This window comes from Micromys minutus (assembly GCF_963924665.1).
Source record: "Micromys minutus genome assembly, chromosome: 2".
NCBI classification, from domain to species: Eukaryota; Metazoa; Chordata; class Mammalia; order Rodentia; family Muridae; genus Micromys; species Micromys minutus.
Genome location: NC_137971.1, coordinates 7712296 through 7735690, shown reverse-complemented (window position 1 = coordinate 7735690; position 23395 = coordinate 7712296). Strand labels below are relative to the sequence as shown.

The 23395-nt window shown below is 46.6% G+C and overlaps 1 protein-coding gene across 7 annotated transcripts in view; it reads right to left on the bottom strand.

Annotated features, from left to right (window-relative positions):
• The window catches only part of XPNPEP1 (X-prolyl aminopeptidase 1), a 43810-nt gene extending 37712 nt beyond the window's left edge, over positions 1–6098 (bottom strand). For 2 of the 7 annotated variants that reach the window (XM_080911157.1, XM_080911156.1), the window contains exons 1-2: positions 6017–6060; positions 2009–2158 (exon numbers count right to left, since the gene is read on the bottom strand). Coding sequence is in view for 2 of the 7 variants with exons in the window: in XM_080911156.1 (XP_080767282.1) it covers positions 2009–2012 (4 nt within the window). In the remaining 5 variants the exon portion in view is untranslated. Of the gene's footprint in view, positions 1–2008; positions 2159–6016 lie in introns of those variants that run through there. The other 5 variants (XM_080911160.1, XM_080911158.1, XM_080911155.1 and 2 more) reach the window with 5 other exon arrangements.
• Between the last annotated feature and the right edge of the window lie 17297 nt (positions 6099–23395).

The window sequence follows — 23395 nt, the reverse complement described above, 5'->3', positions numbered from 1 at the left end:
ATGAATTCTCTTCAATGGCATCTAACCCCATTACTAGACTGATTTGTTTTCAGTGCCTGTGTTCTCAATGACGAGACACTTCCCTTGCACAAGGTTCTACTGTGGTGTCCTGTTTGCTCTGGTTTCAGTTTCTCCCTCCAGCAGCAGGAGCCTTTTGGACATTTATTTCAGACTCTGCACCTGGAGAAGCAACTCCTGTGTTGGTTGGATACGCTGCTTCTCCCTGTTGGTACCTCACTGGGAGTTTACCTTCATGGGGTGGGGATGTAGCTCAGTTGACAGAACCCTTGCCTAGCAGAGGAAAAGCCATGGGTTCAATCCCTACCACTGCATAAACCAGACATGGTAGTATATGCTCAATATTCCAGTACTTGGGAAGTAGAGTCTGAAGTTCAAAGTTATCCTTCACACCTTGGCTTAAGGTCAGTCCAGGATACAGAAGAACCTGTCTCAATTGAAGTTTATCATTAGCCAGGCATGTGGTACACACCTAGAAAGCAGGAGGGGAGAGTTTGAACCCACCCTGCACTACAATGCAAGCACCAGTCTCAAAAGGGGATTGGAAGGAATACGCTTGTCTTTACCAGAAACCGTCTACAAAAAGCTATGTCCTGGGTTCATACAAGCATTACTGATACTGTTTGCCAATTCTCACATTAACTTCCTAGGCAACTGTTTACGTGTTTCTTGTCCCCTATATAAGAACCCTGATCCCAGGCATACAGGCCTCCATCTGGATCTGATACCTTCCCAGGCTAAGCCACCAGCAGCCCAGCCAAGCTCTACCAAGCTCACTCAAGCATTGGCTGAGAACCTGGACACTTGGGTAGATGAGACGTCTGACTGGTTTATAAGGCAGGGCAGGGGAGACACGGGACAGGGGAGGGAAAGCAACAGGCAAAGCTCTACAAAGGGAGAAAAGGAAGGCAGGGCAAGGGAGAGAGGGTGTCCTCCCGTGAGACAGCTAAGGGAGGTCTTTCTGATCATACTCGCCATTTGAGCACAGAAAGATCTTTAAAAAAAAAAAAAAAAGTGAAGAATCTGGTCAATGAAGCCTCAGGCTACAGGACAGATTTAGGCCTTGAGCGGCCGTCCAAAGCAAGACATGACAGGTATGTATGTTACAGTTTAGAGCATATGACGTCAACAAAAGCAGTAACTGCACAAAAAGGAACAAATTCAGGCTTTATCCCACAGGTTGGTTCAACATAGGAAATTTCATATAAGATACCAGCTCAACACGGTAAAGAGCAAAATGACCATCTCAAGACATGGGGAAAACACACACACACACACACACACACACATACACACACGACAAATGCAGCACCCACGGATATTGGTACTCAACAAACCAGAAAGAGGAACCCTCTACCTTGGGAAGAGATGCCTCAGCAGGTCAAGGGGCCTACAGACAAGCCTGACTACATGAGTTCAATCCCCAGGGCCCACAGAGTGGAAGGACAGAAATGACTCCGCCAGGCTACCCTCTGACCTCCATATGTGGTATGGGCACACCCAGAATGAGTGTGTATAACTTTTGTAACTTGCCAATCTAATAAGTAGAACTCCAAAATGTGTCAGAAGTGGGGTGCTGTGGAATGAGATCCCTGTGATGAGGAAGGAGCAAGACAGCAGCGGTTCCTCCCTACACTGCTTCTGTGGCTCTAGCTGGGGCGACAAGGCGAGACGGGGGAGCAAATGCATCCAGACAGAAAACAAGCCAAATCCCCTTTGAGTGCACAAAGCCCTTAAGAATTCCCGAAAGAACTAGACTGAGCTCACCAAAGATGTGTAGAAACTATGTTTCCATACCCTTCGCTCAAGGTCGAAAAATTAAGAAAAAGCCATGTTCAATAACATCAAAAACAATAAAACACTGGATACACTTAACAAACGAGGTGTAGAATGTTAGACTGTGGAATATACAAATAAAACGTGTGACATGAACTAAATAAAAGCTGAATGTATAGAATGAGAGTCTGCGTTCACAGATCCGAAGACTTACTCATTATTAGGATAAAGTTTGCCGGATATGAGGTGCACACCTTAAATCTCAGCACTCTGAGGCAGGGGCCTCCAATTTCTGTGAGTTAGAGACCAACCTTGTCTATATAGCAAGTTCCAGGATAGTCAGGGCTACACAGAGAATTCCTATCTAAAAAGAAGGAAAAAAAATAAAGGTTAATATACAGACAGAACATAATCAAAATTCCGGCTGGCTTCTATGCATAAACTGACATACACATCATAAAACACCAAATACAGTAATATAAAGAGACCAAGGTTAGCCAAAAGGGCTACAATTATTTTGACTCACCAATACAAAGATAACCATAATTTGAAAATAGGAAAGGAATACAGAGAAACATTTCTTCAAATGGTCAAACACCCATAAGAAGCTGAACACTGCTAAAGGTGGTGGCTCACACACTCAGGAGGCTGAGGCTGGGGGACTACCACAAGTTTGAGTCCAGCCTAGATGCAAATGTGCACTTCTGCCTCAAAAGTGGGCAGATGGGAAGGAAAAAGATGCTCAATATCACTCAGCACCATCAGTCTTCAGAGCAACCATAAGGAGAGGAGCTGAGCTCAGGCAAAGGCAAGCGCTCTCCCAAGCAAGCGCTCTCCCAAGCAAGCGCTCTCCCAAGCAAGCAGGCGAGGCCCTGGGTTCCCTTCCCCAGTACTGAGGAAAGAAAGGAAAAAAAGGATACAAGGATGTGACTTCTCACTCACTAAGAAAGTGATACTCAGAGGCTGGAGATGACTCATCCTTTAAGAAGAGTACTTACTGCTTGCAGAGGACCAGGTTCAGTCCCAGCACCCACACAGAGGCTCACAGCTCCCTATCATTCCAGTTAGTTCCAGAGGGCCCAACACCCTGTTATGGTCTCAGTGGGCTTCCGCACATACACATAAAATATACTGAGTTTGTCTGTCTGAGACAGTGTTTCACTATGTCACTGACTGGCCTAGAACTGGCAATGTAGACCAATCTGGTCCTGAACTCACAGAGGTTCACAATTGCCTATCACTGCAGACATACACTTAGAAATGGCACCCACACATATACACATGAAATATCACTGGCCTGTCACTATGGAGCTAACTGGCCTGGAACTTACTGTGCAGACTAGTCTGGTCTTGAACTCAGAGATCCACCTGTCTCTACATTCTGAGTTCTAGAATTAAAAGCAAGGGCTCCCATACCTACCCTTAAAAAAAATCCCACAGACAATAACCAGTGTGTGGGAGTGGATGCAGAGTTAGAACTGTCAGGCACTGCTAGTGGGTGGATGTGTAAACCAGGGCTGTGCTTTGGGAAACAATGTGACAGTTGCTTTAAAAATGTAAATATAGTTAATCCAACCAGTACCGTTCCACTTCCAGACATACACTGAAAAAAAAAAAAAAAAAAACTGAAAATACAGCTTCATAAAAAACTTGTTCACAAGACTATGAGTAAAGCACTTGGCTAGCACACAGTAGCCATGAGGAACAGGAGTTAATCTCCAGTACTATAAAAAGAAAATGATGAAATTATACTAAGGGAAAAACTGTCTTACACACACACATCACTACCATCACCACCAACAACAACCAAAAAAAAAAAAAAAAAAACCAGTGTCTGATTCTATTTACGAAGGACCAGAATGAGAACCTATAGAGACAAAGTAACTTTTTAGCTGTGGAGGGCTGAAGGGAATGCGGTGAGCGCAAGATTAGAGGGGTGGGGGGAGGATGACCTCAACAGATGACTCAGCGGTCAAAAGTGCTTGCTGCTCTTTGCAGAGGACGTGGATTGGGGTCTCAGCACCAGCACAAGTAACTGTGACTTCTGTTCCAGCGGACCCAAAGCCCTCTTCTGGCCTCCAAGGACTCCTGCACATGTGTGGTGCACACAAACCTCATGCAAGCAGACACATACACAAATAATAATCCAAACAAAGAATGAGGGGACAGTCATACGCCTCAGTGACTCGCAAAGCCTCTCGAGATTCAGTCAGCAAAGGAGAACTGAATGAAGAGTCAGCTCTCAGTTCCCTCCCAGAGCTTCTGAAGCCTTGACCTTCTCCGGATCACCATAAGTGGGTTAGGGTGGTGCAGAGCGCTCCCGGCTCCATCTCCGTAGAAGGTGGTTATGGCCAGAACTGCTTAAAACTTACACATCTGCCTCCCTTTCTCTCTCTCTTTCAAAAAGGAAACCACCACAGAATTATAGGTGTGCACCCAAACTCTAGTCTCAGTCCATGATAAGAATGGTGTCTCTCCAGTGCTCAAGCTGAGGCCACGTACTAAGCAAGCACTAGGATGTATCCGGTGAAATGAGATGAATGGATGAATGGGACAAGTTCTGAGGGTGGGACAGTAGGCACCGCTGTCATCCACACTCTCGATGTGATGACCCTCACCGTGGTGTTCACTCTGACAATCCCCGTGTATGCTTTGGTCCAAGGGACTTTTGGTCACTGCTGCAGCACATGGACCCATTGCACATCATGGAGGCAGGCTTGGTAAACACTCCTCCGGTCCTAACGACCAGTTCAGATAGCAGGAACAATGAGATCTAAGACTTCTGCTCCGCCCACACCATAAGGCTGTTCCTAATGTCATCACCTGCAAGAAGGGAAAAGTCTGCCGAGCAAGAGCTGAACTGGAGCTAGAAGTGAAAGAGGGAAGACAAGTCTGCTACCAGCACGGTTCTATCTTCGGCTTCACTAACACCCACCCATCTCCATTAGCCTCCTTCAAGGGTTCGGTGTGACCTTCTGAACTGAAAGGAGTCCTCATCTGTACGCTGGATGGCACTGAAATTCTACCACTTCCGGAAGGCACCCTCCCTCTCTCAGCCTACCATGATGTTCAAGACCACCCCCAATACTGTGACTATGAATCCTGCAATGACTGTGGTGTGGTCCTCCAGCTTCCTCCTAGCCCTTGAGCTTACATCCTTATCCACATGCCTAACCTTATTTGCAGCAGAAAACCTCCAGGAAGGCCTAGCTATCCACGTGGATAACTGCCCACACCTCCCTCCACGGTGGGCACACATATAAATTTCTTGGTCACACTCAACACACTATCACAAGACCAAGTCTAGGTCAAGGTAGGCTTGAGACCTGTCCACTCACAAAAACAAGCATAATATGGTCGGTCTGAATTTCCTAAGTCCGACTGCTGTGCCTCCCACGTGTGTGTGTGTGTGTGTGTGTGTGTGTGTGTGTGTGTGTGTATTCGTGTTCATTCACGACTCAACTGGCCTGGGACGATGAATAAGCCTTTGTACATCACCTCAGAGTTTTAATTCTGGTTTTGTGTACTTATCATCTCCTACTTTAAATAACTAAGTGTGCCTGGTTTGGGTGGGAAGGGATAAAATAAAGCATGTCCAACATGAGTCTGAGAAATATCTTTTTCACTTCCTGTGTCCAAGAAGAACCCAGAGCAGGCTCCTGGTGGATTTTCCGAAATGCTATGCCTATCTTTTCCTGACACCCTAACCCTAACCCTAACCCCTGAGATCATTTGGGTGGGGAGGGCCCCATGGCCAGCAGTCTCTGTTGGGGGCGTTGAATCAAGAGGTAAAATGCAGTCAACAGAATGCTCAGGGTTGTAACTTTAGATTGCCGCTGTGGAGGAAGGTTGAGGGCAGAGGCACAACCACTTCTGGGTATCCGGGGTGGATCCAACTTCCTGCAATAGCAGGGCCTCCCCTCAGGGTCGGGGATGGTAAGGATCGCCGCCTGCCCGGCTGGGCGAGGCAGTTCCTCAGTCACACTAGTTCCTGGACGGGCTCCGGCCGCGGGGAGGAGCCCGGGGCCCCTCCGGAAGCGAGCTGAGTCCTGCCGGGCTGCACAGATCGGTCCCCGGTTCCCGCTCCGGCAGCTCCCGCTACCCGTGGCCATTCCCCGATGGCCGCGGGCCCGTCGCTCCTCGCCCTCTCTTCCCTACCCTCCCGGGTGTGCAGCTCGCGCGCCGGTCGCCGGATGCCGGCCAGCCGGCACAGTCCCCTCACCTTACTCGCGGTGGCTTTCTGGAGGCTGCCATTCGGCGGTGACGTGCCCCAGCCCACGTCAGGGGAGCGCAGACCAGCTGATCACCCACGGCCAGGCGCGCGCACCGGGCAGGCCACGCCCCCCTCTGTGGCGTGCTCACGCAGAGACTCCGCCCCGTCGTAAGCCCCGCCCGTTCGCCGGAGGAGGCGTGGCCGAGTGTCAGAATTCAGAGGGTGGCGTTCTGTGCAACCAGTTGGAAGAGGCGCCAATCGGTCTGCACTTCTCTTCTCCCACACCCCCCACACCTCCCACACCCGCGCATTTAAGGGGAAGGCAGAGGAGTTTTGCCAGCTAAGGAAGCTACGTTCTCGAGTTTGTCCCAGCTTTTAGGTCAGCTAAGACGAGAGAGTCATGGCCAGATGTACAAGAACCTGTTTTAAGGTCCTGGAGACACTGACTGGATCAGGATATAACTTGCTGAGACCTTAGAGATGTCCCCCAAATGACTCTTCCAAACAGCCTCATTGCTGCTCATTTCACTTGGGTAACTACCAGGCGTTAAAGCGTCCAAACCTAGCTCCTAACCCCATGCACAAACAAAAAAAATTCTACACATAGGGTTTTTCATCTCAATCGGTGGCTATGCCATGTCTTAAGAGCAAAAATCTTGAGGTAATCTCTGCCTTCTTCCCAGTCCATGCTACATCTGCCCAAGATCCTCTTGGTCCTGTCTTTAAGGTAGATCTGTAGCTCCACCCACTTCTGTCTCCACCGGCACCTATCAGACTGGTGTGCATTACTTCCGTCTCACCTGTGCGATGCCTGCGCCGTAGCCAGATCAAACCAATCCTAAGGTGTGCTGTGGTGTTTATTGCTGTCAACTTGACCACTCTGGGATCGTCTGGGAGAAAATCCTCGGGGCCTGGCTGCAGGGCCGTCTTAATTGTGTTATTTAATACGGGCAGGACCATGCACTCCCTAGGCAGAGGATCCTAGACTGTCTAAATCCGAGGGAATGAACTGTGGTCTACCATGAATACATTACTCCCTCCTCTTGACTACCCTTGTAAGGACTTGGTTCCCTGCCTCAAACTGTAACCTGGAACTGTAAGCCAAAGAAACCTTTTACCCCTCAAACTCCTTTTGTCAGTATGTATTATCACAACAACGGGGAAAAGAAACTAAGCCGGTCCCCATTTCTCGTTCAGGGTGAAACTCATCCTAATCACAGCTCATGGGTCACTTCACTCCACCTGAGCTGGCCTTCCCTATCTTTGCCACTCACAGTCTGTCAAGTGCCACCTCCTCAGTGAAACCTGCTTAAAGCTGTTAAAGCCCTGGACACATCCGGGCCCCCTGAGTCTGCTCTTTTTCCCCCCACAGCTTCTACTGTAGTTCACATGAGATTATCTTCTGAGGCTAGTCTGCCTGCATTCTCTACACACATACTATAGCTCCTTCGGTGCAGGAGGTGTTTCTGTTGCCTAAAAATGGGCAGTGGCTGACAGTCATTGTCACATGTTTGCTGCAGAAATAAATGTCCCCAGACTGCACACTTCTCTCAGGCACGGTGACTCTCTCATTCATTGTTATGTCCCTAGTGCTTAGAACACCTGGCACTAAATGGAAGTGAGCACCTGTTTGAAAAGCCGATCTGTGTCCCACCCCTGGTACGCTTGTGTCAGATGGGTTCTGCGGTCCCGGAGGATTGGAAGTCCCAGTTAGTATTAGGTTCGAACCTAGACAAGCCAGAAAAGAATGCGTGTGATATAGCATGTCTGTTCATTTCCTCCAGCGAATGGAGCCAAAAGGAGACTGTAAACAAAGGGATTGGCTCCTGCCCACACCCAAAAGAATAACAAGAGAGAAGTCTGGCAGTACCGGCAGAGTTATGAGCAAGACCAAAAGGCAGTGAGCAATTCACAGTCAGATTTGCCAAGGAGAAAGGAGCTGCCTCAGAATGTATACCGGTGACTTTAGTGGGGAGAGAAAGAAGTGATGGACCCTAGGGGCTTTTACAAGCCTTACACCCACCCCCTCAGGTCAAGACTAGGTCAAGTACCAGCTTCCCGCCGCCTCTGGTCAAGGCTGGGGGGGGGGAGCGTGGGGGGAGTGTAAAGGGATGCTGGATGAGGACTCAGTGAAGGGGAGGGGCCATGGGAACCGGGCCATGGTAGGGGGTAAGGGGGTGGGGGATCCAATCAGTATCAGATCCGTAGTGGAAGAGTCCTGGAGGATGTTCTTTACAGGCTCAGAGGTTTCTTCTACAGGGTTCTTCTCCTTCATGGCCAGGACCTGTGAGAGTCTCAGGGACAGGAAACAAAAATACCACTAGGAGTGACAGTGAGTGGAACTATTTCCCTTTCCCACCCCTTGATTCCTGGACCCATGGATCCTGGCTATGGGAGAAACTGTACCATATATCGAGATCTGATTCAAAGCATATACTGCTTTCTGAAGAACTCTGCCCCGGCCCTCCATGCTGCTGCCACGTAACTGACACTGTATCTGCGTCTTCCAAAGGCCACTCCATCTTTCTATCAGACCAGCTGCTTCAGGATGATGGGGAACATCGTAATACCGGCGGATTCCATGATCGTGGGCACACTTCCATTTAGCTTTTCCAACCGTAATAGCCCTCACTCCATGTTGTGGTAAAAAAAAAAAATTAAAGGAGCATCCACCAATTCCCACACTTCTCACTAGATATAAACAGCCCACCTAGATAAGACAAATTGACCGATAGAAACCCTTAAAAATATTCATATCTACCTAACATATCGTCGATTAAGATCGCCTGGGTCCAAATCCTCTTTCACAGCTGGCCCCATGTTGGTTCTTCTCCTTCCTCCTCTCTCCGGCCTTATAAAAACTTTGTCCCCGCCCCACTCTCTACTGTCCAATCATGTATCGCCTTGACGTCAGCCTACAACTTCACAGGTCAGGGAACCAAAGTGAGGATTCTGCCAATGCCTACGTATATCTATCTCAATTATATGTTCTGGAACTGGGGAAATGACCACAGGATGTGTTCAAGGTCCTACTGGACCCACTGTGTGTCAGACATCAGTCAAAACTCCATTAATCACCTGCCCTCCATAAGCATCTACTATAACTGGAGGGACACAACAATTCTTGGGATCTCCTGGGATCAGTGTCAGTTCAGAACCAGAATCCAATAGATCCCAGAAAGTCTGATTATTTCCTTTCCCCCAGTGCACAGCTACCCTTGTAAAAAACCAGAGGGCCCTCTGGGGAAGAACTGGAGAAAGGCTAACAGCAAAACTTTTAGATGTCTTATCAAGATACTTCCTCAGGGGAACCTGGCCACCCCTTCATCCAGGGGGTTCTAGGTCTGAAAACTGGCTCAAGTCTGGAAATTGGTTCACTGGCTGAGATTGCCTTTTGCCAGCATACAATGTAGCCTTTCTTTCATTAGTCTGAGAATTTTTCTGCTTATACAGATTAAACAGATATTCAGTAGGCTTCCTACTATTTCATGCCTAAAAACACTGTGACTGATTAGCCAGTACCAAAGGTCTGAACGAGTCATGCCATTATAAATTCCACCTCTCCTGGGCTGGCCATTCTGGGCTATGTCATTATAAGCATTGTTTTCTCTATACTGTCCATTATAATAACTACCATCACCTGGTTTCTGGCGATTCAATGCTGCCAACTGGCCCTTGTTACCTTGGGGTCCAATTAAACCCACTGCGTTTAATTCATCTAATTGAGCTGCCACATCTCCAACTCTAAGGTCTGGCACAAGGAAAAGGGAAAGAACAAAACTCTTCAAATGTGCTGATACCCCACTCACCAGTTTGCGTCTTATAGGATTCATGAAGGCATACCTCCTGGGACTTCCCACTGTGGAGGATTAGGTTTTACAAAATGTACCCACTGTAGCATTGCAATTTCCCAGAGCCTTAAAAATCCCTTCAACACTAAGCCAAGGGATATCGGGATCTCCAGCTCCTTTTCAGTAGGCCATCCTTTGATAAACACTTCAGCCAACCATTCAAACAAACTTCTGACACCTTTTTAAACTGTGAGTGCTTCCATATTAAACCTAGAATCTCCACTCAGAGGGCCCATGTCAATAAAAGCCTGATCTAGTTGTATGTTCCTTCCACCATTATCCCACACCCTTAAAATTCATTCCCACACATATTCCCCAGACTTCTGCTTGAATGAATTAGCAAACTCATTAAGCTCCTTAGAAGTGTAGTGCATTTCCTCATGGACTACACTTTATACCTCCCTTGAGGGGCCTGTTTTGCTTTGAGTCTGGTCATGGGTCTAGAAGAAACTATTGGTGGGCCTTGAGAAACATCTGTATTGTCTTGTCTGGCATTTTCTTCAGTGAAGGTCACTGCTGGTTTATCAGACTCTGAGGAATTAATTTCCTCGTGTGAAAGAGGCATTATTTCAGGATATGAAGCTTAGGGTATTACTTCCTGAAGTGGGGTAAACCCTGGAGAATCTGAAGACTCAAAGTTCTCAGCTTCAACAGGGTCTTCCCACACATCCCCATCCCAAGTTACAGTATCCCATTCTTTGCCAATTAATGTCCTTCCTTTAACTGCTGACACCCTCTGAAGCTGAGACTTGAATTTTCGCTGTAATTCCATCAACCTTATAATGAGGGCTTCAGTTGGTTTTCTGCAGCTCGAGCTCTATGGCTGCTGGAGAGAAGATTCTCTTCAAGGACACACCTAGCAACCTTTTGATTGTTTGCTTGCATCTGGAGCCTTTCAATTTTACCACACAGCTCATTCTTTTCCTTCATCAATTTTTCCAGAGATATTAAAAGAGCAACATGCCAGCAAAATAATTTTCTAATTTTTCCTCCAACTTGTAGAAAGGATCACCTAATTCATCTCAAGTTACAATCGATGGATCAAGATAATTGAAGGCACTAGCTTCTTTAAGTTTGATATAGTTTCCACCGCATACCTTCAATATTCCCAAAGTTCTCAGGAGAGAGTATCTGGAGAGGTTTCAGTAGTTGAAGGTGCTGATGAATTATTAAACCAATTCCAGATTCTTAAACAATTAATCTTTATACTTCTGTTCCTCTAGAACCACTCCCGGTACCAACTTCTATATTAGGGTTCTCTAGAGTCACAGAACTTATGGGCAGTCTCCATATAGTAAGAGAATTTGTTGGTGACTTTCAGTCTGTAGTCCAACTCCCCAACAATGGTCGGCAGCAATTGTGAAGTCTGAGGATCTAGGAGTTGCTCAGTCCCACAGAGCAAGCAGACGAAGAGAGAGCCTTTCTTCTTCCAATGTCCTTATGTAGGTCTCCAGCAGAAGGTGAGTCCCAGATTAAAGGATGTGCACCACCACTCCTGGACCTGGGACTTACTTTGTCCCAGATGACCTTGAGCTCAGAGATCTCCTTGCCTTAGTGTCCTGGGATTCATAGTCACTATGCTTCAAGATCTTCATACCAAGGTCCAGGTCAGAAACTTGTATCTCCCAGCCTCAAGATCAGGATCACAGGTGAGCCTTCCAATTCTGGATTGTGGTTCATTCCAGGTATAGTCACGTTGATAACCAGGAATAGAATAGCCACCACAATGGACTATTCAAAGAATTGTGGACCTGGGTGTGGGCCGGGTATCCCACTAGCTCATGGTCATCCCTGACTGCCCCTTTCCCTTGCTCAGGAGAGATTTGATTTCCAAGATGGGGGCTCAGATCTACTTCATTCCTGAGGGCCCTCAAGTGAGAACCTATCCAGGTCCTAACTATTAGGCTGGAGGACAAATTCAAATTGGTTGAGACCAACACCCAAAAGACAGAGGATATTGCTTGGTGGCTGGAAGAGTTTCTTCTTGTTTCGGCTGAAATGACCGGGCTAGGCCATGCGTGTCTGCAGGCCCCTGTGTGTGTGGAGCTTAAGACCCAGGCTGATCCTGTCTCGGTGCACCCGTACCCGGTGTTGGAGGAGGCACGAGAAAGAAATAAGCCACACATCTCCAGGCTCCTCCAGCTTGGGGTGTGGTAGGATGATGTCATTTTGCAGCAAGACGGGTCCAGAATGAAGAAAAGCCCATCTTTGGATGAGAAGGAAGGATAGGTGGGGAAAAGTATAGGAGGGAGGAGGAGGAAAAAAGAGAGAATCAAGATGGAGCTGGAGAATGAGGATTTAGATCCAGTTGATCTTAATTGGTGATAGATGGATAGATAGACAGACAGACAGACAGACAGACAGATAAATAATCAGACAGACAGACAGACAGATATAAATATTCTTAAGGGTTTCTATGTCTTATCTAGGTGGGCAGTTTATATCTTTGTCAACTGGTTGTAAGCTTATTGTGCGGATGTATTGTGGATTGAGAACTTAACAAATAAATCTGATTGGTAAGTTATTGATTGTTAAGTCATAATTTTACCAGGCTGTGGGGAATGTGAGCAAAGTTCCCGCCGGGCAGAGAGACAGCTGGGAGAGGACAGCTCTCGGACCAGAGAAGCAGCCGCGGCACACGGATCCGGCTCAGTGGCCCATGGCTCTGTGCGGATCCACGCGGGAACTGGTAGCCTCAGATCATTTTATATTATTTATTGCAACAGGGCGTTGCTTAGTGCACACTGCTCCTGCCAGTTAAGCCGGACACTAAAGATACCCAGTCCAGGATTTACAGGATTCTCCACCAGTTGGGCTCAATCTGGCCACCTTCCTACCCGATCCCGACCTCGAGGCACCACAGCACGAGTGTCAAGAAATATTGGCAGAAGCCCATGGATGGGGGAAAGACTTCTCTGACCCTTGCAGGAACCAAGGCTACCTGGTTGACAGACAGGAGCAGTTTTCTCCATGAATGTCAGAGATGAGCGGGTGCTACCATGGTAGATGGCACATATGTCCTGAGCTGAACCTCTATTCCCAGCATGTCAGCGCAGAAATCGGAGCCAATTTCCCTAACCAAAGCCTTGAAACTTGGGGCCCACAAGAAAATAAACATCTATACAAATAGCAGGTATGCCTTTGCCACAACCCACATCCATGGGGCCTTATACTAAGAGAGAGGACTGCTCACATCAGAGAGAAAGGAGATTAAAAAAAAAACATAAAACAAGAAACAAGTAGGAAATCTTGGATCTCTTGGATGCCCTGATGAAGCTGGTAACTGTGAGTATTACTCATTGACCAGGATATCAGAAGGGAAGAGACTCAGTTGTCCAAGGCAATAACCAGGCAGATCAAGTGGTTCAAAGTGGCTACTCAGGAGCCTATCCCAGTTATGGGTCTGCAAGAGACACCACTGGGAAATGGGATTAGACTAAGGGATGGCTTCACTTAGAATATACAGCAGAAGAAAATGCTCAAATTGCTACCAACCCACCAACTACTACTCAGAGGAGGAAGGACAATGGTACACTCAAGAGGGGAAAACTATACTCTCTAGAGAACAAACAAAAGACTCACTTGGCCAAATGCGCAAATGTAGTCATTTAGGGGATAAGAAGCTTATCCAAGCAGTCAAGAGATCTAAGGTATATGTAATGGACCTTGGGTTTTTAGCCAAAGAGACAATAGAACAGTATAAGGTATGTCAGCAAGTAAGTGCTCACACAGCCAAGAGCAAACAGGGCAAGAGAATAGGGGAGAGTGAGCTGGAGTCTATTGGGAGGCCGATTTCACAGAAGTCAGGAAAATATGGTTACAAATACCTCCTAGTGTTTGTAGATACTTTCTCTGGATGGGTTGAGGCTTTCCTCCACCAAGCAGGAAATAATGGCTACTGTGGTAGCCAAGAAGATATTAAAAGAAAATTTCCCGAGATTCAGAGTGCCCAAGGTAATTGGATCGGACAACAGTCATGTTTTTGTCTCTAAGGTAACTCAGGAATTGGCAAAGATATTGGGGACTAATTAGAAGCTACATTGTGGGTACCGTCCCCAGAGTTCAGGGCAGGTAGAGAGAACAAACAGAACCCTAAAAGAGACCTTAACTAAATTGACCTTGGAGACTGGTGCTGACCACGTGGTGCTCCTTCCCCTGTCCCTGTACTGAGCCTGGAACACCCCCTACCATTTTTACCTGACCCCTTTTGATATCCTGTTTGGTACCCCAACTCCACTGAGATCTCCCTGCAGGTATCCCACTGATAGGAATCTCTTCCTCAGAAAGGCAAATAAGCAACAGAATGGCTAAAGAGAAAGACTTGGGGATTCAGGTTGTACAAACTGTGGTCTGATGGCCCCAGTGAGTGAAGGGTTAGCCAAACGGGAGAGAGAGAGAACAGAGTCAGGGCTGGTTCGAATCTTGGTTTAACCTGTCCCCTTGGCTAACCACCCTCATATCCACCTTTTTTGTTCTGCTATTATTGACCTGCGGACCCTGCATATTGAACAAGCTTATACCCTTCATAAAAGAGAGAATAGGTCCAGAACAGCTCATGGTCCTGCGCCAACAAATTAGACCCTTAGGACAGGACCTGAAAATATGAATTAGTCACCAGAGACCCCTGAGTCTAGCTCCAAGACTGGAGCTTGTACAAGAAAATGGGGGGAATGAAGGACCCTAGGGGCTTTTGCCAGCCTTACACCTAACACCTCAGGTCAAGACTAGGCCAAGTACCATTCTTCACCCACAGTTCTCTGCAGGAGCAGAAACATTCATTTTTCTTTTTTTTTCCCTCGATCAGAAGGACTTAGACCCCCCCACAAGTGGCACCAGGGGAGCAGGTACATTCTTGGAAAACTGCAGAGTATACTGATTGATAGTCACCTGACTCTCTGGTTCCAGATAGAGTTTGAATGCAAGTCATATGCTTTCTAGACAATAGATTCAATGGTCAATGTGCTTAGCCAATAAGTTTAAACTGTAACCTTGCTGATGTAACTTGTAAACCTAAAAAGCATTAAGACAGCTTGTTATAACCACTGGGGGTTGCCTTCCAGTCACTTGCCACAAAGAGCTAATTGAAGGTTGACCCCACGCACTGGAAAATAAACCTCTTGTGTTTGCATCAAACTCCATTCTCGAGTTTCACTTGTGGGATCTCCCAGTAGTTAAGACTCACGTTGAGTCTTACAGAAGCACTGGGTAGTCCCTGAACTAGACTTGAGTTCCTGTTTGCAAAACAGCAAAGCAACCTTCATGGTCTTCAAGTTCTTTCGGGACGGCCCAGGAAAGAGAGTCTAAACACATTGCAGAGGGTGAGAACAGGCAGGGTTAAGTGTGATTTATCTGTTTCTGTGGACCTTGTGTAAGTAGACATACTGACATAGACTGAACCCGATCTGTCTATCCCATGACAACTCAATGAACCAAGCAACTATTTGTGCATTTTACTGGTTGCAAAGACTGGGGTTTCCAGCAGTCAAGTTCATTGCCTGTGGGATGGGAAGCCATGTGACTGGGGGGCTGGGGGAGAGGGGTCTTGTCCTGAGATTCTGAGACTGACAGCAGTACAATCGTTTCCCTTCTGACCCGGGACACACAGGCCTAGGGTAGTCCTGTGCCCTCCCCCCATTCCCCCACCCCCCACTCCAAGGTCAGGTAGCCTGGTAGCCAAGTTAAGCTTTCTCTCTCCCCTGATAAGGTCATGCCCAGCATCAGCTTGAACTCCTGCTTCTGCACTGTGATTTTCATCTTGTATGAGGTCAATGACTTTAGGCAGTTGCCGTTCTGGCTCTGCTTCCTGAGCATATGAGCAAAATGGCATCGTATCGGGACAGACAGGTTCCTACTCTGATATGACTAATGTCCTTATTTTTTAGAAGAAATGAACCTGGACCCATGGTGCAAACAGGGAGAATGCTCTGTGAGCATGAAGGGAGAGATCAAAGCCATGCACCTGCAGGCTGAGCACAACGCTTGCCCGCAAGCCGGCCAAGAGAGAGGTAGGAACAGACTATCCCTCAAGGAAAAATAAAAATAAAAATTTGATCCTGTAGATACCTTGATCTTACACATCCAGACTCCAAAACTTTGGGACAGTAACTTTTAGGGTTTCTGACAATTCACTATGAAAGTTCTAGAAAACTAACATGAAGCAAGTTCTAAAAGTGTGTGCTTTGTAGCCTACTGTTTTGGACACCCACCATTTATTTATTCTGATAACCGAGCTCAATTCTGATAACTCCAGCCCCCGCTCCTCCGTTTTCAGTCTGTGTGGTCCGGGTGATATTTGAATCCCGAGGAATATTGTGGGGCCCAGACACAAATTCACAATAACGGGTGCAGAGATTGCTAAGAGGCCGGTACAGCGCAGTAAGGTTCTCATGATAAAGTTGGAATGGGACTTTGTTCTCATCTGCCAGGCAACAGCACACGAAATGCTTCTGAGCTGCTGGCTCTGTGTGCAACCTTCCAGTGGTACCAAGGCAGCAGGAGGGAGAAACAAGGGCAAAGGGAAGAAACAGAGCTCTTGCCAGCACCTGAGCCCTGAGTCCGCTGAGCCTTGGACCACATCACCCATTCCACTCTTCAGATGGCAGCCAAAAGTTTCCTTTGGTTCTTAAGTCATTCTGACCTGGGTTTTCTGTCACTTGCAATCAAAAGTGCTCCTCCTGAATCATTTAAGTAATCATTTGCACAGTTGGATTTCATTACAGCTTTATTAGTAATTTTTGAAGTACTAAATGAAAAAAATATATAAAACAACATAACATCCCATTCTCACAATAACATGGCTGTAGATTTAGATACAAACTGTTACAGAGTAAATGCTTTTTCAGAATTAAAGCAAAATTATCTATATAGTGTTTCAGAGAGTTTATCTTGGGCTAGCAGAAACGAAAACAGTTTCTATTTCCCTTTTGTTTTATTTTTCTTGCTTGCTTGGTTTCCTTGTTTCTTTTTTTTCTACCTTTCTTTCTTTCTCTCTATCTCTCTTTCTTTCTTTATTTATTTCTTTTTGTTGTTGTTTGTCTTGTTATTGTTTCTCTTGTTTCCTCTTTTTTTCCTGTGCTGGGGTTAAGGGGGAAAAAAACAGTAAGAATCAGGCAAGTGGCCCATGTCTTTAATCCCAACACTCAGGAGGCAGAGGTAGGCAGATCTCTGGGTTCAAGACCAGACTGGTCTACAGAGTAAGTTCTACTCCAGTACAGTCAGAGATACACAGAGAAATTCATTCTTCAAAAAATAATTAAAAAACAAAAAGATGAATGGATGGATGAATGGATAGGTAGATAGATAGATAGATAGATAGATAGATAGATAGATAGATAGATAGGTAGGTAGGTAGATAGGTAGGTAGGTAGGTAGATAAATAAATAGATGCATAGGTCTGGCTAGAGAGATAGTTCATAAAAGACATGTGCTTCAAAGCCAGACAACCTGAGTTTGATCCCTGGGACCAACCTGATGGAAGGAGGAAATGAACCCTTCTAAGTTGTTCTCTGACCTTCACACACACGCAGTGACACATGCACGTGCTTTACATTTGCCTTGTATGCACAAAGCCCTGAGCTCAATCTCCATTGGTGCCCCCCAACGTTAGTACCCCTCACTCTGCCTTTCTCTTTAGGAGGCAGATGGGAGAATTTTGCATCTTCCCAGTCTAAGCATTCCAATAAATAGTGATTCTTCAGGAGTGATAACAGGTCAGTGTCCATTTACTGAGATGGGGACTATAGCAAAACTCCTTCAACAAACTCCCACATAAAAAAACTTTAAAAATGAAATATTTGCAGCACGCCAAATTGAAATACAGTTTCTGAAGATTTCTTTAAAGTTTTCCAAAAGTTTCTAAGTTTTCTAATAAAACTGATGGTTATAGAAGCAACAATGGGTAAGGGCCTCACAGATTAATATGATTTTTTTTTTGTAAACGTAACTAAAAGATAGGCTTATGGTTACACCCTAGAGAGGAATGGGGGAAGAAAGCCAACTTTCAGAATTGCAGAGTCTGCCAAAACAATGTACTGTAAATTAAGGGTGGGAGAAACTGAGCTTTTGGCTCAGTTCACAATCTGCTCACCCTTTGTCTTCAGTGAAAACTGAACTCAGACTGTTTGATATCTGAGTTCCATTTGCTCTTGGCAAAGTTCAGTCCTCTGGGCTTCTTGGACATCAGATGGTTGAGTAAACAGCATATTGATGAGCTAAGTGTGAGTGAATGGCAAACACACGGATGAAGTGTGTTCTGGAGAAACACGACCCTCCGATGTTGCTGGGGGTGGTGAGTGTACTGTCTCTTTCTCTGGGGAGTATCTTTCTTTACAATATTTTATTGTCTTCCCAAGAAGCCTTGTGTGGAGGGAGGAAGGCCCCTTGCCAAACACAAGGAAGGGAAGAGAGCATCCCAGCTGTCCGTGATGACTGCTTTCACCATCCCTTCCTGGTTACATCTGAACACATGACTGTGGACAGACATGATATGCCAAGAGGAGGAGATCAGGAGACAATCTCTAGCCCTTGTTCTGCCACTAAATGGAAGGACAACTTTAAAAGGGACAACAGCTCTTCTCTTCCCCGATACCCTAAGGGGTCTATTCCTTGAACCCTTCCAGACCTTTTATGCAGCTACCAAGACCTATGTGGAGAATCCAAAGTCAGGAGCTACGTTCTGTGTGGCCTTCACTGCATTCTTTGGTGACGGCTTTACTGAGGAAATAGCCACATACCAAACAATCACCCCATTTGCATTGTGCAGCTCAGTGGGTCTGGGAGAGTCAGCCATCTCTGCAGTCAATTGTAGGAAATTTTCTTCATAACCCGTACCCTTTGCATTCACTCCCCATTCAATTTAAGATTTTTGGTTTGTTTGTTTGTTTTCATTACTTGTATTGTGGTGCTGTGTTGGGGTATGTATGCATGAGCAGAAATTCTTCTAAAGGCCAGAAGAGGGTATCAGTTCTCCTGGACATAGACTTTCAGGTGGTTGTGAACACCCTAACATGGCAATTCTAAGTTTACCCATGTTGCAACACACACCAGTTGATTGTTTTTTTTTTTTTTTTTTTACGTTCAAATGTGCTAAATAATATCCCATATAATGGGGGATTATCTTTCACCAGTGGGTGAACGTTTCTGAAGTTCCCAGTTTGGGTTATATAAATGTAGTGGTTTGAATGAGCATGCACCCTGTAAGCTCAGAGGTCTGAATGACCCAGGAGCCAGGTGTTAGGATAGTTTTAATAAGTATAGCCATGATGGGGGAAAGCGGTAAGATCTCTCAGCTTCATGTTATTCCAAATGCCAGCGTTCTGATGCCTGCTTGCAGGTCAAGATGAGAGCTCTTAGCTTACTACCTTTCCAGCTGCCACGCCTCCTGCATCCCTGCCGCGACAGGCTCTGATCCATCTGATAACCCTCCGCCTAAAGAAGCTCTTCCTTCTATTGTTGCCTTGGTCTTAGTGCTTTATCATAGCAACAGAAAAGTAACAGCCAGTACTGAAATTCATTTACAGCTTTTTTTATTTTCACTTGGATTTTAATCACCTTAAGTAGATACATGGGAGGGGGAAATTATAAGAATTCTTTACATATTCCAGATGCAAATCTCCTATCTGGCATATGGTGTGCAAATGTGTTCCCATAACTTGCTGTAAGCCATTGCATTTCAAATTCTGAAGGGGCTGGAGATGACTCGGTGGTTAAGAGCACTTATTACTCTTGCAGAGAACCTGGGTTTGGTCCCTAGCACCCACCTGAGGTGGCTCACATCTACCTGTGACTCCAGTTCCAGGGGATGAAACGAATGCCTCCTCCTGGCTTTCACAGACGCCAGCATGCACAGGAAACACACACACACACAATAAAATCTTTAAATTCTGATTAAACGAACACACTTTAAGAGGAAGATTTCAGTATCTAAAACTGATTGTGTTCAGCTTTCTATAAAAACTCAGGTTGGTTTGGTGACACTGCCCATTCTGTTCAGTAACATGCAGCCCACAGGTAGCAGCCTCTCCCCCAAAGATGAGGCAGCTGGCTCTCTGGCTGCTAAGGGCTGCCATTCTTTATCTGCCCACATTTTGCCCAACATCTGATTTGTGACCTCCTCCCCACCCAGCCCCCAGAGAACCTAACAAAACCTGCCCTGGGTTTCAACTCTGCTGAAACTGTCCTTGCAGTCCAATTAAACAACTTCTTCAGAATGCTGTCAGCGTTGGCGCTTCAACAAACTTCCTCACAGCTCAGCACCAACTAGCACGAGTCCCCCACTCTTGCTATTTTGCAATTTGGGGTTTTCAAGTCCTGGGGCAAGTCACTGGGACTCGGCAGAACCTTGGCAGAACGGTTCGTGCTGATGTCATGGGTGTTCCCTGCCATATGCAATCTCATTACTAACTCAAACCAGCCAAACAAACAAATGGAGCTGGAAAACAGACCAACGGGCTGCTTGGGCTTCAAAACACTGCATTGAAATACTCGGAGAAAAATAAAACAGCTTAGTGCTTAGGCCCGCATCCAAGAGTGAAAATCACCATCTCTCATGATTAACCATCACTTGCCCTGATCACAATTTACCTGATAAAAGCCCCCTCTTGAAATAAACCGGTGCCCCTAAAATATATATTAGTGAGATAATCATAAGTGTGTGTGATGTGTGAGCACATGTGGGGGTGAGTAGATGGGGGTGAGCACCCACATATACACATGGAAGCCAGAGGTATCCTGTTCCACTCTCTCCACTGTATTCCCTTGAGATTGTCTCACTGAACCCAGAGCTAACCTGTCTGATAGCAAACCTAGATGATCCTGCTGTCTCTGCTTCCCACATTGTTGGGGTTGCAATGGTGCGCAGCCATGTTTGCCTACTTATGTAGGCAGTGGAGATTTGAACTGCAAGCCCGTCCCTGACCCGCGTGCCCACTCCTTATGCGCAACACTCATACCCTTTCCTCACCAGCCTTTATCTTGTTATGTTTCTCTTGCTTCTCTTAGATATTCTTTTTTATCCTTGTGCTTCTCTTAAACAGCTTTATTGGAATGTGGTTTGGATACCGTCCAGTACAAGTCACCGTACGAGGGCTTTGAGTGTTTGCAGAATTGCATGATCGCGCACCACAGTCCATTTTGGAGATTTTTAACCACCAGAAAAACATTTCTGTCCTTTACCATAACCCCTCATTTGTTACACCCTTCCCAGCCTTGAGCACCCCGAGTTCTGCGTTCTGCTTTCTCTTTCTGTTGCTGCCTTGATTGTGCTGCACAAACAGAATCATCCAGTGTGTCGCTCTGTGGACAGCTTCTTTCGCTTAGCACAGGGCTTCAGTGTAGGGAGCCGTTTGTGCTGCACCCAAACATGGCGCCGGCTTCCCGCCGAGAACTCAGCAAACAGAGCTGTTGCCCAGCCAAGAGACTTAATGCGCATGCACCACATAAGTCACAGCCCACTCTTGGGGCACGTGATTGAGCTACAGGAGGATGCACCAATCAGGTAGCAACATATATGTCTCCTAGGCATATATAGCAGTGCATTTTCTCCCCCCACGTGGGGAGAAGAGGAAGACAGTGGAGAGATTGCGGGAGACCCCACGTGGAGGGATGGCGGAGAGATACCACGTGGAGAGAAGCCCGATAGGAGAGGTTGTGGGAGATCCCGCGTGGACAGAGACTGGACAGAGAGATTGCTCGTGGGGGACTGCGAGTGAGAGGCCGCCTAGACAGTAGAACTCAGTAGGGAGTCCCCGGCCCAGAGAGAAGTTTCCTGCTCAAGAAGCCCCCTGCTCAAAGTGCTGTTCAATAAAGGTTATCCGCAGAAGAATCTGTTTGTTGCACGCCTGTTCCTAGCGGCGGGAAGCGTGGGCGCGCGACACTTCAGGATAGGCACAGCCGAACCAGAGCCTGGGCCAGAGCGGCTTTTGTTCCAGAAAAATCCCTATAAACGGGCCACGCCCCTTTTGTGGGGTCTGTTTCATTTCTTTGGGTTTGTTGTTGTTTTTATTGTGTGTGCTGGTGTACACACACTGGGGTGTGAGTGCCAGAACATGAGTGCAGATGTCAGAGGACAACTTTTGAAGTTAGTTTTCTCCTTCTGCAGTAGGTTCTGAGCATTGAAGTTAAGTCTTCAGACATGTGCCACGAGTTTTACCCACTGAGCCGTCTCCACAGTCCTCATTTTCCTATTTTTTGAAACAGGGTCTTGCTTTGTAGCTGAGGCTAGCCTCAGACTCAATGAATAGCTCAGACTGACCACAGATTCATAATCCTGCCTCAGCTTCCCCCATGTTGGGGTTACAGACAGGAAGCGACATTTTATCTATCCATTCAAACAGACCTTAGAGATTTTTTTTTTCTACTTCAGGAGCCACTGTGAACAGTTCTGTTTGGCCATAACGCATTCTTAAAAATCAATATTTCACGAGGGACGGAATTGCTGGATCATGTCGTAACTCTGGGCTTTTAATCTTTTGAGAAAGTAACACACTTTCCTGAAGTGACGGCGACCGTTTGCGTTCCTAGCAGCTGATGGCTGAGTCGTGCCACCCTTCATTGCTATGAATCCCGTCCTTCCGTCTGCTGTCCCCAGACTGCAGATGAAAGTCCTGCTGGTATTTGCCCCGGCAGAAGCACAGTGGCATTTTATTTTAGGGTGGCCCTTGTTTAACCTCTGCTTCTAGGAAACCTATGGAGGGGGGCAGTTCCGCCTCCAGAGATCTCCTTACAGTTTACAACCTGTACTGGCTGGTTTTGTGTCAACCTGACACAAGCTGGAGTGATCACAGAGAAAGGAGCCTCAGCTGAGGAAATGCCTCCATGAGATCCAGCTGTAAGGCATTTTCTCAACTAGTAATCAAGGGGAAGGCCCAGTCCATTGTGGGTGGAGCCATCCCTGGCCCAGCCCATTGTGGGTGGAGCCATCCCTGGCCCAGCCCATTGTGGGTGGAGCCATCCCTGGCCCAGTCCATTGTGGGTGGTGCCATCCCTGGGCTGGTGGTCCTGGGTTCTATAAGAAAGCAGGCTGAGCAAGCCAGGGGAAGCAAGACAGTAAGTAATATCCCTCCATGGTCTCTGCATCAGCTCCTGCTTCCTGACCTGCTTGAGTTCCAGTCCTGACTTCCTTTGGTGATGAGCAGCAATGTGGAAGTGTAAGCTGAATAAACCCTTTCCTCCCCAACTTGCTTCTTGGTCATGATGTTTGTGCAGAAATAGAAACCCTGACTAAGACACAAGCCATTACATTTCCACAGGACAGAGTAAGCCTGCAGTCTAAGTACCCAGTCTGGATGCATTAAATTAGAACAAGATAGAGCTACATTTAAGCCACAAACATGGAATTTTGGAAGTAGAAGAAGACTAAGGATTCATTCTTCATTGGCTTCATTTCAGATGTTTTTAAATCAAACCAAGAGACTTGGGTGAGCCAAGCTGCATTGTTACTTATTATAGAGCAAGGCTGAGACCTGACCCTATCAGTCCACACTGATGTCCCAGGCAGCTCTGCTCAGAAAACACAGGAACAGTAATCACTTCCAGAGCA